This window comes from Gymnoscopelus braueri (assembly GCF_963280865.1).
Source record: "Gymnoscopelus braueri genome assembly, chromosome: 12".
In the NCBI taxonomy this organism is placed as follows: Eukaryota; Metazoa; Chordata; class Actinopteri; order Myctophiformes; family Myctophidae; genus Gymnoscopelus; species Gymnoscopelus braueri.
In genome coordinates, this window is record NC_137614.1 from 42,038,154 (window position 1) to 42,054,075 (window position 15,922).

Below are 15,922 nucleotides of genomic sequence, written 5' to 3' on the forward strand. Positions count from 1 at the left end.
CTTTCAATAATCCTCCGAACAACAACTTTCTCCTCTCTCTCTCTCTCGCTCTCTCTCTCTCTCGCTCTCTCTCTCGCTGGAGCTAAACATCAGTAACAGAACATAATGGATGTACTGCTACCATCACAGTCCTCTTGCCATATGTGACCAGGATCAAAGAAAAAGAAGAACAACAGTTGTCTTATAATGTCACGCGTCGAGATGATGGCTTCCATAGGAGAATTCGACCCTCTCAACACCAGAGTACCTGCAACTAAGATAGAAGTTACCGTCCTCATGCAGGTAAGAGTCTGGTTATACCATAGAGTTAAAAATAAGGGTTATACTCTGTAGACTCACTGTTTCCCAAACATTTGTATGGGTCATGAGTAAATACATATCAACATACTTTTTTTTGTTTTCTACATTTAGTTTTTAATGATTATTATTTCAAAAGATTTGCATAAGTAAGTTTTTCCAACATAAAGTTCGAAAATTACGTTTTTCAGAAGAATTCCATATTAAAAAATAAAAAATACATTTCAAAAATCCATTAATTAGAGGGGAGAAAACACGCTACTTTTGAGAAGTAGTGAAAATAGCAGATCTACAAGCTCACAATGCGTTGCACTTGCATCGCTTTGCGTTGTGAGCTCGTAGTCGTAGATCTGCTATTTAATTTTCACTAGTTTGGGACCGGGGAGACATCACATTTCTCTTTTGGGTCTCCAGCTAAAAGGTTTGGGAACCTTACACAATAATAATACACATCACTGTACACTATAGTTACAAACCTCTGTTTTTCTTCCAGCTATTGGCTAATTGTTGAGGGCCATCTATTAAAAACATATATGAGAACTACATGGCAAAAAAGAAACTGCTGCAGTATATTTCTCAAATATAGCCTAATCTTTAATCCATTCTCAAGTGTTTGTGTCCAGCACACACACACACACCACACACACACACACACACACACACACACACACACACACACACACACACACACACACACACACACACACACACACACACACACACACACACACACACGCAGGCACCACACGCACACATGCAGCACCAAAGACAGCGCACCTGCTGCATGCACACACGCACAGACAGACTCCCGCAAAAGCTATATTATAGCAGACCTCTTAATATCTTAAATGGGTTTCCCTCCTATATGACCCCCTGCATCCCACCCACCTGGCTGTTGACGTCCTTGGAAGGATGTGTGTCTCTAATGGTTAATCCCATCAGCACCAATATTCATCTACAATCCTTTGCAACGTTCATGTCCTTCCTAATATACCCCAGTGGTTCTCAACCTTTTTTTGTGCCAAGGACCCCCAAATTGATATATATTTGGCCTCGGACCCCCGTCTAAAAATATTTTGTGCCAGGGACCCCCAGAAGAGAGGATTTGGGGTTACACATTCTGAATTCTAAATATTTTCAATGTTTTTGAAATATTTTCAAAAATAGCAGATGTACAAGCTTGCAGTGTGGCACGAAGTGACGCGCTGTGAGCTTGTATATCTGCTATTTTTGAATAGCCAACGTATAAATGGATAAAGTGGTTAAGATGATTGTGATGCTATGTTAACTACTTTTGCTGGGGACCCCCTGGAACCCCCCCAAGGACCCCTGGGGGTCCCCAGACCCCACTTTGAGAACCAATGCTATATCCGGGATTCCAACTTGGTGAGTCTCCTCCTATAGCTGTGAGACCACCTGGCTACATATAGGCTAGGCTACTATTAGGCTACAGATGGTTTAAAATAACATTGTATTCATTAAGATAAATTCCAGACTGAAACTTTAATCTAACTAAACTATTTCGACATCTTTAGTTTTTTTCATCAGACTTCATAAAGGTTGCCACCTATGAGAGGCAGCTATAGAGCAAATAAAACACCAACACATATTGTGTTCTTTTCTATACAATACGATTGAGACAGCTGGTGCCAATGGGGAATGTCATAATACCAAATATTTCCTGTGTCATATGCAGTGGTGGAGGAAGTACTTTTAAGTATCTCTTTTGCAAAAAAAGATTTCTGATCTCAAAGAAACTTCTTAGTAAAATGAAAAAAAAAAAAAAAAAATATAATATATAAGTAAAATTCCGGTATTCAAAATTTCAGTTGAGTAAAAGTACAGAAGTATACTGGCATCAAAATATACTTAAAAGTACCCATTATGCAGAATGGACCTGAAGCATGATGTTGCTATACTGTGCCAGGGATGTGTCCCCCCAGTTCGCTTCGCGCGCGTTCATGTGGACCGTGCCCGAATTTTTTCTGTTTTTTTTCTGGTGGGTTTGTAAATTTTTTGGGGGGTTAATTCGGTTATTTCGGTTAATTCGGTTCAAAAAGTGTTCTCCATGAAGTGTAGATGTCAGAGGTAATTTTGTCTTTCTATTTAAGGGAAAATCAAGGTTGCTCTATTGAAAATGAGAGGAACTCCATTTCCATGACATAATCATTTAAACAAAAATAAGCTTGCACTTTATTTAGGAATAAGGAAGGTAGAAGGAAGGCGGTGGGGGGACCCACCCAGTCTGGGTCCCCCCACCTCGCGCTTGCGGTGGTACCGAGGTGTGGGGGACTGGACTGATTCTATTATTACCCTAAAAATAAAAATAAATATTTTTTTTTTCAATTATTATTTTTTGGCTGGACTGAATAGTGCAGGGACACAGTGTCCTTTAATTAAACAGGTGCCGGCGCCACTGCTGTAATGCACTTTATGTTGGCGCTAGCCAAGCCTGCCTGTCACGCCTACAGTTAATCCAAAACGCTGCCACTTAACAGGGGCACGGAAGTATGATGATCACATCTCCCCAATTCTTGCCTCCCTCCACTGTCTCCCTGTTCGTTACAGGATTCAGTTTAAGATTTTAAGTCTTTAAATGGGCTGGCACTAATGTACATATCCGAGCTTTTATCTCTCAAAAGTGGATTTTTCCCACTCTTAGAATTTTGGGTAAATGTTTCTTTACTGAGTGTACAGCACTAAACGCTGTTCAACGCTGTTGTTTTAAATGTGCTCTATAAATAAAGTGGATTGGATTAGATTGAACTGACTGGCGGGCTGGCTGAATGTTTGGTTGAATGTTTGGCTGCCTGACTGCCTGCCTGCCTGCCTGTCTGCCTGTCTGTCTGTCTGTCTGTCTGTCTGTCTGTCTGTCTGTCTGTCTGTCTGTCTGTCTGTCTGTCTGTCTGTCTGTCTGTCTGTCTGTCTGTCTGTCTGTCTGTCTGGCTGGCTGTATGACTGACTGTCTGACTGGTTGTCTGGCTGGCTGGCTGGCTGGCTGGCTGTATGACTGACTGACTGACTGACTGACTGACTGACTGACTGACTGACTGACTGACTGTCTGTCTGTCTGTCTGTCTGTCTGTCTGTCTGTCTGGCTGGCTGGCTGGCTGGCTGGCTGGCTGGCTGGCAAGCATATCAGTGAATATCCCTCATGGACTTAACTTGCTTACTGTGTGTCTGGTTGTTTATTGACCATGAATGTCTTGGCTATATCTCTGTCCCACTTCTCTTCCAAAGAAATACATAAAAATGAAACCCCAAAGCCCCAGTGAAACTGCTGGTGGTTGCAATTGTTAATCCTACCATTGAATAATAGATGTGGTGATGATGACTGTTGCACACATGCTCTCCTGGGGAGGTAATAGAATTTGGCAAACATATAAAAGGAGATAGAGAAACAAAACCATGTGTGAAAACAAAGAGAGGTGGGGGCTGAGGTAGACACTGATGGGTTCGTATTAAAGATAGATACATGTTAATTTAACTCTGTGAATGAGGTACGGTAAGGTTTAGCTCTCAAGTTAAATTAATATTCATGATTTTGCAGTGCAGTATTAATAGCCCAATGTGCTGGCTTTCAAGCTTTGTTTGAATTTTATTCCATTTAAGGCCTTTCCTTCTTGCAGCCTATAGCAAACAGATTTGTTTTATAATGTGTTACCAACCTGCAACCATGCCTATGTCATTTTATCCAGTGCCATTGTGTCTTGCAGGACTTTAAGAAGACTTGGGTGACAAAGTCAGTAGTGTAGCCTGTAATGAAATCATAATTATATATTGACCTACAGTATATTCACCAGGCAACGTTTTTCCCAATCTTCTATTGTCCAATTTTGGTGAGTCTGTGCGAATCTCCTCGGACCTCTGGCATCAACGAGTCACTTTCGGCCACAGAACTGCCGCTCACTGGATATTTTCTCCTTTTCGCACCATTCTCTGTATGTACGTACCCCTAGAGATGGTTGTGCGTGAAAATCCCAGTAGAGCAGAAGGTTCTGAAATGCTCAGGCACCAACAATCATACCACGCTCAAAGTCATTTATATGACCTTTCTTCCCCACTCTGATGCTCGGTTTGAACTGCAGCAGATCATCTTGACCATTTCCATTTTAAGGACCCTTCTTTTCGGCTTCTAAGTTATGAGCTTGAAAGAATTGTGTTCACCTTAACATCCCTCACATCGCAGGCACTTGACATTTTATTATAGCAGGGAGTTGTGTTCAAAACCATTTAGGGACCCTTTTCAATCTTCCAGTGACTCACCTTCATCTTAGGGAAATGTGTGCCAGAGAATGAAAACAGAAAAATGAACTTGAAGACATGTGAAATGAAATAGGCACATCATCTGAACATGTGTTTTTATAGCATTGTTCCTCGGAGGTGGTCTGTGTGTGTGCGTGTATGCGCGTACGTGCTGCCAGTAGCCCAGGAAGCACTGTAAAACCTTTTTTTTTCACATACAGTATGCTTTATACTTTTTGAAATATTAACGGTTTAAAACATTTTTTTTTAATGGAAGTCAATGGAGAGGCAAATATGAGACTACCTTAAACCACTGGTAGTCTCTCTCTCGCTCTCTCACTCTCGCTCTCTCTCACACACACACACACACACACACACACACACACACACACACACACACACACACACACACACACACACACACACACACACACACACACACACACACACACACACACACACACACACACACACACGATGTGTCAGTATGAAGTCATCAACATGGACTTTCCTTATACCTGTTTTTCCTTTGTTTCTATAGGAACCTCCTGGATGTGGACACATTCTCAAAGTCTGACCCTGGTATGTAAATAATGAACGTCTTAATGCTTTGTGAGTTCAATGACAACAGCAGTGAGTCTAACAGGCTCTGTGCATAGCTGCAGTCCCGGGTTTCCAGAAGGTGGCATACCTGTTCCCTGTTGCAGTTAATTTGACCATAGCCATTCATTTGATTGGCAGATTTGATTAGCTCGTTTGATTGATTGCTGCAGAGCCAATCAAGTGAAGCTATATGAGGACATGAACCGGAACAAGAAACGGAGTCTGTTGTGCCCGCTCTTCCAATGCCAGCGCAAGGTGGGCGGTATACCCTGAGAGGAAAGAGGCAGTTAAGACAGACAGACAGACAGACAGACAGACAGACAGACAGACAGACAGACAGACAGACAGACAGACAGACAGACAGACAGACAGACAGACAGACAGACAAGACTCAACTATGGAGAAGCGGATAGAATATGTAAACTGTCCACCTTAAACCACTGCTAGTATCTCTCTCTCTCTCTCTCTCTCTCTCTCTCTCTCTCTCTCTCTCTCTCTCTCTCTCTCTCTCTCTCTCTCTCTCTCTCTCTCTCTCTCTCTCACACACTCACACTCACACTCACACTCACACTGACACTCTCACACACACACACACACACACACGCACACACACACACACACACACACACACACACACACACACACACACACACACACACACACACACACACACACACACACACACACACACACACCAGCGCATTCCAATTCTGCTTGATGAGTTTGTTATCATCATGTTATTTGATACGTTTATAATTCACACACTGTCTCGGTGCATGGATAAGTTAAATACTGTACATGCATACAAATATCAGAAGTCGGCCTGCCCAACCTCGTTACACCAATCAAATAGAAAGCCTCGGGCTGAGCCTTAATTGGGATGTGAGTCCCAAACTCCTAAAAAATAAAAATAAAATGTTTGCAAAATATCCATATTAGTATGGATAGCTACCAGAGTCAGACACAGTTACGGTGATGAGAGAGTGGTGGTTGCTTTCGTCAGCAATAGAGACGGCAATAAATGGCTCTCTTGCGAGGTCCCTGATTATCTCTGCCTGACAGTTTTCACAGCCGTGCTGCACGGCGCTCAAGGGCGAGACGACGTAAGTGGGTTCCCTCATGGGAAGTGTTTACACACAGCGCTGTTACCTGCTGCCTCCACTGTTAGATGTCTGCCACATAGCAGCAAGGAGAGAGACAGTGTCTGCTGTAATGTACTTTTATTTTATTTTATTGATTGTTAGAACTTTACCCCAAATGATCCTTGACCCCTTAACCCATTCAATCCGGGGACGCATCTCTGTCATTTTAGATTTCTTTGGCTATTCAAAAATAGCAGATATACAAGCTCATAGCGCGGCGCCGAGTGCTGCGCTATGAGCTTGTAAATCTGCTATTTTTGAAAAAACTTTGAAATATATATTTTTCAAAGCGAACATTTGTAACTCAAACTTTGCTTATGGGGGTCCCTGGAACTAAATATTTAAAATATTTGACCGATCATGCTTTGGCAGAGATGGAGAGAAACTGACAGAGACAGAGAGGAACACAGAAAGAAAGAGAAACGTGAAACCTGACACTCTACCTTGGAAGAGAAATGTCTATATGAGGTGTGTACAGGGCATGGGCAGCCATCCCTTAACCCCTAACCGATCCCACAAGATCCCTTATTCTCCCTGCCTCGCGGTCTTCCAAGCAGTGTGGGTACCTCATGGGAGGTGTTTACACACAGCGGGTGATTACCTGCTGCCTCCACTGTAGCGTCAAGGAGAGAGACGGTGCACTGTGCCTATCTTCATCGACTTGGACCTGGAGTCGGGTTGTGGAGGCAACAGTTCCCAGACTTTCCCTTTCCCGGCCGGGCCACATTAGCAACTTCAAACTTGGGGGGGATCCAGAGGCGTTGCAAGGCCAGCATGGAGATATAATCCCCCCCATTTGGTCCTTGGTCTGCCCCGCGGCCTCTTACCAGCTGGATGTGCTCCAAAGACCTCAATGGGCAGACGCCCATGCAAGACGCATCCGTACTAGATGCCCGAAACACCTTAACTGGCTCCACGTCTCTCTCTCTCTCTCTCTCTCTCTCTCTCTCTCTCTCTCTCTCTCTCTCTCTCTCTCTCTCTCTCTCTCTCTCTCTCTCTATCTTTCTATCTAATCTAATATTCATCCTTTACCTCAAATGCTCCCGGCAGGCTGGATTTGACCCCTTCGCAAGGCGGATACAGTTTGACACCCGTGATCTAAAGCGTGTGAATTAGTTGTGAAATGTGTGCCGATACTTTGGCAGAAATGGAGATAAACTGAGATAGAGCGGAGGACGAAAAGAACGAGAGAAATGAAACCTGAGGCTACACTATCGTGAGGAGTCTATGAGGTGTCTATGAGGTGCACAGGGCATGGGCAGCCATAGCTGAATGGGTATCGGTTGGCTGCCGCGGTTGGGGCTGATCTCAAACCGGCCGTAGAAAGTGTTCAGTTCGTTGGGGAGGGAGGCAGGCGGGTTCACCTCGCTTCTGGTTCTTGTTTTGCAGTCTGTCAAGGTGTGTACCGCCTGCCATGTGCTCCTGATGTCGCCATTGCTGAGTTGGTCTTGCATCTTTTAAGCATTTAAGCATTAGGCTAATGCATATTAGCCTGACTGTTCATCAGGGTGACAGGATATTCAAAGTTCTTTACGCAGAGCATGAAAAGCATGAAGACAAAGTGCAGTTATTAAAAACTTTAGGGGAAACAAGCTAGAGTTACAGTGCCGTGTAGGAAATGAACAAGAACCCCTCAGTAAAACGCAGCAGCAAACAGAAATATCTTCAGCTTTGATTCAAAAGAACTGAGAGTTCTAGCAGACCTGAAGGGAGTTCATTCCAGATACTGTATGAAGTGTATACAAACTGAACGCTGCTTCTCCACGTTTAGCTCTGATTCTGGGTTCAGAAAGAAGACACATCCCAGAGGTGTTTTGGCCCTAAACCATTAACCAACAGTAGCATTTTGAAATCAATTCTTTGACAAATGGAGACAGTGTAAAGATCTAAGAAATGATGCGTAGCCTGTGAGCTAGTTCAGGCAGAGGTTTATACGCATGTGCAGAATTATGTGGCCAATGTATTGTATGTGACATATCAAGCAGCTGACCAAAATGAAGGTCTACTTAAGCTCACCTGTTTCATTGCACTTCCTCTTGCTGTCAGTGCTGCCACTCATGTTGTATGTGCTTTGTTTTCTCCCACCACCACACCAGCACCACCAGCTCTGCTTTTGCTTTCCCTAAGGGTTCTGTTTTCCCCTGGGGGGGGGTTGTTAAATATAGATGCTTATTACACGGCTTGGTTGAATGCTTGATCAATCACTGAATTCAGCTGTGTGTTATTTCATGATAATGGCCGATGAACTCAATAACAGACCGCTGTCTAATCAAAGGCTCAGAGCACTTGCTCATATCAATCTGTGCTGCTTGATTTTGTACCGTATCCAACATGACAGCCATGTAAACAAACACACAATGTCATTTACAACTAAACGTTGCTCTCAAGAATGTTTTTGAAAACATTTGAAGCGAGAAATAGACAATGCAGTAACCGTAAATTGATTCCATTTCATCAACACTTCCTTGTTTTCCGAGGCGACCGTGTCCGTCCAGCCATTTCAGCACTTGGAATACTTTCATTGCCGTAAGCAAGGAAATACTTTGTTTTATCTATTCATTGATTTATTAAGTAGATGTCTGTGATGGGTTGTGAGCTTGTAGATCTGCAATTTTTTGAAGAATTTAGAAAAAACTTTTTATTTATTAACTTTTTAACATATATTAGTTTTTATCAGGACACCTGGGTAAAAGTGGTTAAGGTGATAGGAGCCTGACTTTGCAATTCTCTTAATGTGGCTGTTTAAATTCTGAGTCCATGACGACAGCGAGATTTCTTTCAGCTTTAATTGATTTCACAGTTTTCTGTTCATAATATGATCAATGGATTTGATTCTACCTCAGGTTTATTCCCCGTGGCTTTAGAAGAGATGTCCCTGGTCTGTGTTATCTACCGTGCCAGTCACTGTGATTAACCCATTACGACCTGAGGCCGATTCTAAAAATGTTTTCCGAAAGAAACCCATGTTGCTATATCAGTGGTTCTCAAACTTTTTCATGTCAAGGAACCCTAGAATTATATGTGTTTGGCCACGGAACCCCATCTCAAAATATTTTGTTCGGGGGACCCCCGGAAGAAGGTTAAACATTCAAAATATTTATATATTCAAAGATTTGCACAAAACGTCACGATTTTTCTTAAATAGCAGATCTGCAAGCTCGCAGCACGGCACGAAGTGACCCGCTGTGAGCTTGTAGATCTGTTATTTTTGAATAGCCAACACTAAAATCTAAAACGACACAGATGCTTTCCCGCTTTTAATGGGTTAAACCGTGTTACTGTGTGTGTGTGTGTGTGTGTGTGTGTGTGTGCGTGCGTGTGTGCGTGTGTGTGTGTGTGTGTGGTGTCTTATGTGTGAACGTGTGGATATTTTTGGGAACACATCATAGCTTGGTGAAGGGATGAACACAGATAACACAATTACACCATGCAGTGCCGTCGCTGTCCTGATCCCATTTATTGATATCACACACTTTGTCCTTGGAGGGGTTGTATCTACGTCACTGAGTTGTCGGGAAGATTTAATTCCACCGTTACTCCACTCACAAATTACCAGTTGCATTTTGAGTCCATGCACGTGTGTGTGCGTGTGCGTGTGCGTGTGCGTGTGCGTGTGCGTGTGCGTGTGCGTGTGCGTGTGCGTGTGCGTGTGCGTGTGTGTGTGTGTGTGTGTGTGTGTGAGTGTGTGTCTATACTTGTAAGGGCCAAATGTCCCCACAGGTACTGTATAGCAGAACTCGCAAGAGAAATTGTTGTTTTATGGTTAAGAAGATATGGGGAGATAGGCTTACAATTAGGAAAAGATTTAGGAAAAGACTCGGGTTAGCATTAGGATTAGGATTTGACATTTAGAGGTTAGATTTAGGGCTTTGATGCTGTACAAAAATGTTGCTGTCCTCACAAGTATAGTAATACAAATGTGTGTGTGCGTGTGTGTGTGTGTGTGTGTGTGTGTGTGTGTGTGTGTGTGTGTGTGTGTGTGTGTGTGTGTGTGTGTGTGTGTGTGTGTGTGTGTGTGTGTGTGTGTGTGTGTGTGTGCGCGTGTGCGTGCGTGTGCGTGCGTGTGTCAGTGTTTGTGTTCTTGCGTTTTGCGTTTGATAGATGAGAGAAGTGGACAGAGTGACAGAGAGAGACAGGTCATGAATTATATCTATATTCTGTATATTAATTCTCCATTCAACTCATTCTATTATACAGCACAGATTGGCGTTCAGCTGTCGTTGTAGCTGGTTTGGAGGGAAATTATTTATGTTCAGAGACATTGATTGAACTGCCAATCGATCACATTCTGCAAGTGAATCCTGCCCTATAATGGATCTCTGAATCACCGGATAAAATGAAAAAATAAATAAATAGGCAAAACAAAAGGCACTAAAGGTGCTTTCGACTGGGGTGAGAACAGAGTTAGTATAATAACCCTTTCCAATAATTTATTTCAAAACGAGAGGACGGGATGCAGCGATTTCATTGAGTTTGTAGGTCTAGCAAAAAGTGTTTTGAAGAAATGCTAAATGGCAGCAAATCTGTGGTAAGAACGGAAGGAAGGAATTCAGTGATTTTGCCGGAGATTGGTCATATCAAGTGGTTTGCAAGATTTGCTCTGGATTTTCACGCACACGCACACGCACACACACACACACACACACACACACACACACACACACACACACACACACACACACACACACACACACACACACACACACGCTCTCTTCACTTGGTGAGTGAAGAGATTTCGTTTACCCTGTCTCCTAACATCATTATAACATTATTCTCCTGTAGATAGTCATGTGTTTTCACTTTGTGCACGGGCAGAGCCGTTTCCTCAGCAGAAAACTTTGTGGTTCTCCTCCAACTTGCTTATCTAATTGATAAGATGAACACTCATGACTAATTCAGAGACTTAATTACAACCCCTTTGCGCCTTGCACCGTTTTATTATCTAACTAGCCATCTAACTCGCTAAATTGGAGTTGGACATGCCCCCCACGGCACTAGCGCCATGTGCTGTAGACCATGCGCCACCTTGAGCCATAGATCGTCTTAATACAGTATGTGTCCAGGTCCAGCAGAAAGGGACTGAAAATGTATACTTTTTTTTCCAATATTAACAGAGTTCGATTGTTGTACAATCTTCACATTACAACAGGTAAACATCGTGGGATCTGCCAATGCATTTAATTTGTGTCTAAAAAAGGGAGTATTTATTTTTAGTTAGAGGCTGTATTTACATGAATTTTACATGTGAAAGGGGGGATTAGCATGCTCGCATTCTGTTGGCTATCATTGTGTTCCAGTTTCGTATCTTCTCAAGCACTTTTTGCGCATCGAAAGTTGCTCTGCGCTGCTCAGCAGCAAGGATTACCTCAGAGCGGCAGACCGACTTAGTCTTTGAACTAAACATTCAGGATGAAATTCTCAGTTGCTCGCATTTTTTGCCTGGTGAGAGAAAGCCTCACGTTGACCCCTTATGCTGTGCGTTGTGAGTTCAGTCGACACTCCACTATGTCTTCATATTCCAGACATGGTTGACCTCAGTCACTGACCTTGGAGATCCCCCACTCTTCTGATTGTGTCAAAGTCCCGGCGCTTTGCACTAAAGCTCAAAAGAGGAATGGGAATCCCTGTGAAAGTAATGGGCTGTCAGAGATGGTCTCCATTGTTTGGGCAGAGATAAATGCAACACTATGAAAGGTTATTTCGGGGGCCCAGATAAAAAATAATGAAATTCATGAGGTCTTTCTCTCTTCAATTTCAGACCATTCACTGTACTCACTTTTGGGTTGTTTTTAGTGAACTTTCAACACAACATTTTTTTTCACACCAGAAGACAGCGGCGCTGTCGATTGTTTAATTAAAAGATACCTGCAGTGCCTGTATGATTCAGTCTGGGTACCTAACCTACACATTTGTGTATTGGGTATTGGCCACTCTGAGCACCGTCTCTCTGTCTACTCTGTGCCCGACTGTGTGAATAGCCCATTCTCAGTGAACGCCACAACAACACCAGCTGAAAGCCATCAACTGCTGATAGATACACACGGGGACTACAAATTTCACGCCCACTTTTGAGACAGCGCCGCTACTCCCGGTCCGTTAGAACGATGAACTGCAGCTGCCAATGCATTCCCTATGAGAGGATATGAAAGTTAGCCTACTTTTAAAATTATCCTGCATTAACTGAAGACGATATTGATTTAAATAAAAATATGTTTCCAAATGTATGGAGTGTCTTTGTCAACATATCTTCTTGTTTTCTTAATAGTTGATGTGTTTCACATTTAATTTGCCACTTTAACGAGTTACCCATAATGCTAACGCAGCAGAGGGTAGACAGCAGACGGGCATTTCAGTGACATCACTGTCTTTACGAGCGCCGAGCGCCGACCACTGGCGTACCCACTGTAGAGGCAGGAGAGGCGGTCGCCTGCCCAACTAAGATCTCGCCTCCCCTAAAAAAAAAATAATAACCCGAAAATGTGTCATTGCGTGCTTAATGTCCTCAAAGTCACGCATCCAACAAGCTTTGAACTGAGCAGATTGGACCTTCTGTTCCAGAGATAATGACCAAAACCTATTGAAAACGGCCACTTTCGCCAGTTTTCTGGGTATTGAAAACCTCAAGGGATGCGTCCGTGACGTATATACCATGCGACCACTTAAACTCTGGATCGCCGATGCTAGCGGTTTTGACATACTGATGGAGTATATTATAGTATATTGTGGGTAGTATATCGAGATGAAAGATATGGGACATTAAAAAGGACAAATTAAACAAATGGGACATGGAACACAAAAAAAATCGCTACAGCCTCAGTAGTTAACCAGTGAAATGACGGTATTTTACAATGCCTCTCATAGAGATTGCATTGAGAGCTGCAGTTCATCGTTCTAACGGACCCCGAGTGTCAAAAGTGGGCGTGGATTTGTAGGCCTTCCGCTTCCGGCCGTGTGTATCTATTGGTGTGTAGGCTACAGAACGATAGAAGACAACTACCTGTTTTGCATAGATAGCCTGATTATCAGACTGAAGCTGCGTGGAGCTTCAGTCTGACATTGGCTCCAGTGTAGGCGATTACAAGGGGGAGGGGATTAGAATTTCCTTAAACCAATCCTAAGGGATCCCCACACCCCCACCTCCGACTCTCATTGGACGATACATTTTATACCGAATAAATCCTAGGTTCACATTTACAACACCAGACCAAGAAGCAGTCCACTCAGAGAGTGAGCGGGGTCTATGGTCTGGAACCAGGCTATAGACCATATTCACACGGCGGTCAGTTTGGAATTTAACATTGAAAGTGCCACCGGGGTGGCACTTCATTTACTTAGCAACATGGCCGCTGTGTGAATATGGTCTATTGCATAGACTCCCGACCCCACTTCCTATGTGCATCAACTCGTGAAGCTGCTACATACATATACAGAGATACCCCAGAGGAATAGACGAAAAATTAATGCGCAAGTGATTAATTTTTCTTTTTTTTTGACACACTACAGGTTACCACATCCCTCCAAATGTGTAAAGGTTATTGAAATATTCAATTTTGGGCTTAAAATAATAGAAATAAGTTTCACTCTTAGTGTGACACTACTACACAAGTTAACCAGCAGTCTCGCCCATGTTTAGGCTATTTATTTACACGCACCATTGCAAAGTGATGACATGTTGTTTAGACTAGAAAAGTGTTCAAGAGCAAATAAATCAAGGTATCACTATCTTTGTAACTCTGCACTGAATACAAGGATACTTATCATCAATATACATTTCATTGTAGAATATTATAGGAATATAGAATGTAGAATATTATATTATAGGTATTAAGCCTCTGAATTAGTCATGAGTGTGTTTTGGGCATAACAAAAAATACGCTAATGAGAGTGTCTTCTCCCATTCCCTTTAAGAGCTAGGGGCACTCGGGTACGCTTGAACCTTGGCGCATTGTTATTTCAGTGACGGATTGGAAGAGACAAACAATTTCCTGCTGGGGAAAAGTGAGTGTGCACCCATCAAGCAGCACTAATAATGTGATATAGCCGAATGATTTCTGGAGATAGGGGGAAACTGGCATTTTGGATGCAAACAATCACACCTTCCTCCAGCAATTTCTCCGTCGTTTATGTCCAAGACACATCTGTGACATCTTGACAACTTAATAATCACTCGCTCATTCATGTCCTTCTTTATTTAAACCACCAATTAACCCATTAAGACCTGAAGCCGATTCTACAAATGCCCTCTAAATCAGTAGTTCTCAAACCTTTTCGTACCATGGACCCCCCCCCCCCCCAAATGATATGCTTGTTCCACAGATCCCCAACTGAAAACGTTTTGTGCCGGGGACCCCCAGATTTGTGTTAAAAAACACTTTCAAGATTTTTCTGAAATGTTCAAAAATAGCAGATGTACAACCTCGCAGTGCCGTACGAAGTGACGCGGTGTGAGCTTGTATATCTGTAATTTTTGAGAACCACTGTCCTGAAAAACAATATACTTTATGTATGCTATATACAGTATACATTTTGACACAGGTCGTAGAGCAAAGCACAAACTCTGTGAGTTAAATAGAATTAATTTCCTAATTGCGCCAGACTCCCTTTTTAAGACCCATGGGCACTAAATAGGCGCAAGCTCATTTATCATCTAAACAATGTGGGAACCGGACATAAAAGCTACAACTGCGGCGGTCCGAAAATAGCAGCGATAGTTGAGTTAAATTAACACTGACAATTTTACTGTGTAGGTAATAAAGCTACCACAGCTTAGGAAATAAAGTTCACAATAAACAAGCTCATATAACTGATAATCCTTTCTTCGAGTCTGTCTACAAATATGTTCACACAAATGAAGGAGATATATTTGTGACTGGCATTATTTATCACCTTGGTATCCAGCTGGATCATGTATTACATCGTTACTGTCGGGCAGACACCTTGTATCTCCATGTTTCAACTTTGTATGTTTGTGTAAATTGATGCCCTACTTCTTCATACCCAAAAGTAGTGAAAATAGCAGATCTGCAAGCTCACAACGCGTCGCGAGTTTGTAGATCAGCTGAGGAACTTTTTTTTTGGACATACAAGGTTTCCATCCAACAGCGACGAAAAGCATCTTGACTTCCTGGTTGTGATGAATGGAGTGAAGGTCTGAGTTTTATTAACCCATTAAGACCTGAAGCCGATTCTACATGTCTCCTAAATCTCAACAGTATTCTGAAAAACTAATGTTTCTATATCAGTGGTGCTCAATCTTTTTCATGTCAAGGACCCCCAAAATGATATGTATTTGGCCACGGACCCCCATCAAAATATTTTGTTCCAGGGACCCCCAGAAGCAAAGATTTGAGTTAAAAACGGTTCGCTTTAAAAATATATATTCAAAGATTTGCACACATTTTCACGATTTTTCAAAAATAGCAGATCTACAAGCTCGTAGCGCGGCACTCGGTGCCGCGCTACGAGCTTGTATATCTGCTATTTTTGAATAGCCCAAAGTGTAAAATAATGCTTTTAGCTCAAATCAAAAAATGACACAGTTCCAGGTCTTAATGGGTTAAAGGTCGCTCAGTGGTTTGGAGGTCTCTTCATAATTGGTCACCTAATGAGATCTAACGGAACAGAAAGCATCCCTG

The 15,922-nt window shown here is 42.6% G+C and overlaps 1 protein-coding gene across 1 annotated transcript in view; it reads left to right on the top strand.

Annotated features, from left to right (window-relative positions):
• Positions 1-201: 201 nt before the first annotated feature.
• The window catches only part of LOC308096293 (copine-9-like), a gene marked incomplete at both ends in the record, with an annotated part of 121,719 nt that continues 105,998 nt past the window's right edge, over positions 202-15,922 (top strand). The window contains 3 exon segments of the mRNA XM_080443680.1: positions 202-273; positions 275-282; positions 5,084-5,124. Of these exon segments, the coding sequence (XP_080299806.1) occupies positions 202-273; positions 275-282; positions 5,084-5,124 (121 nt within the window).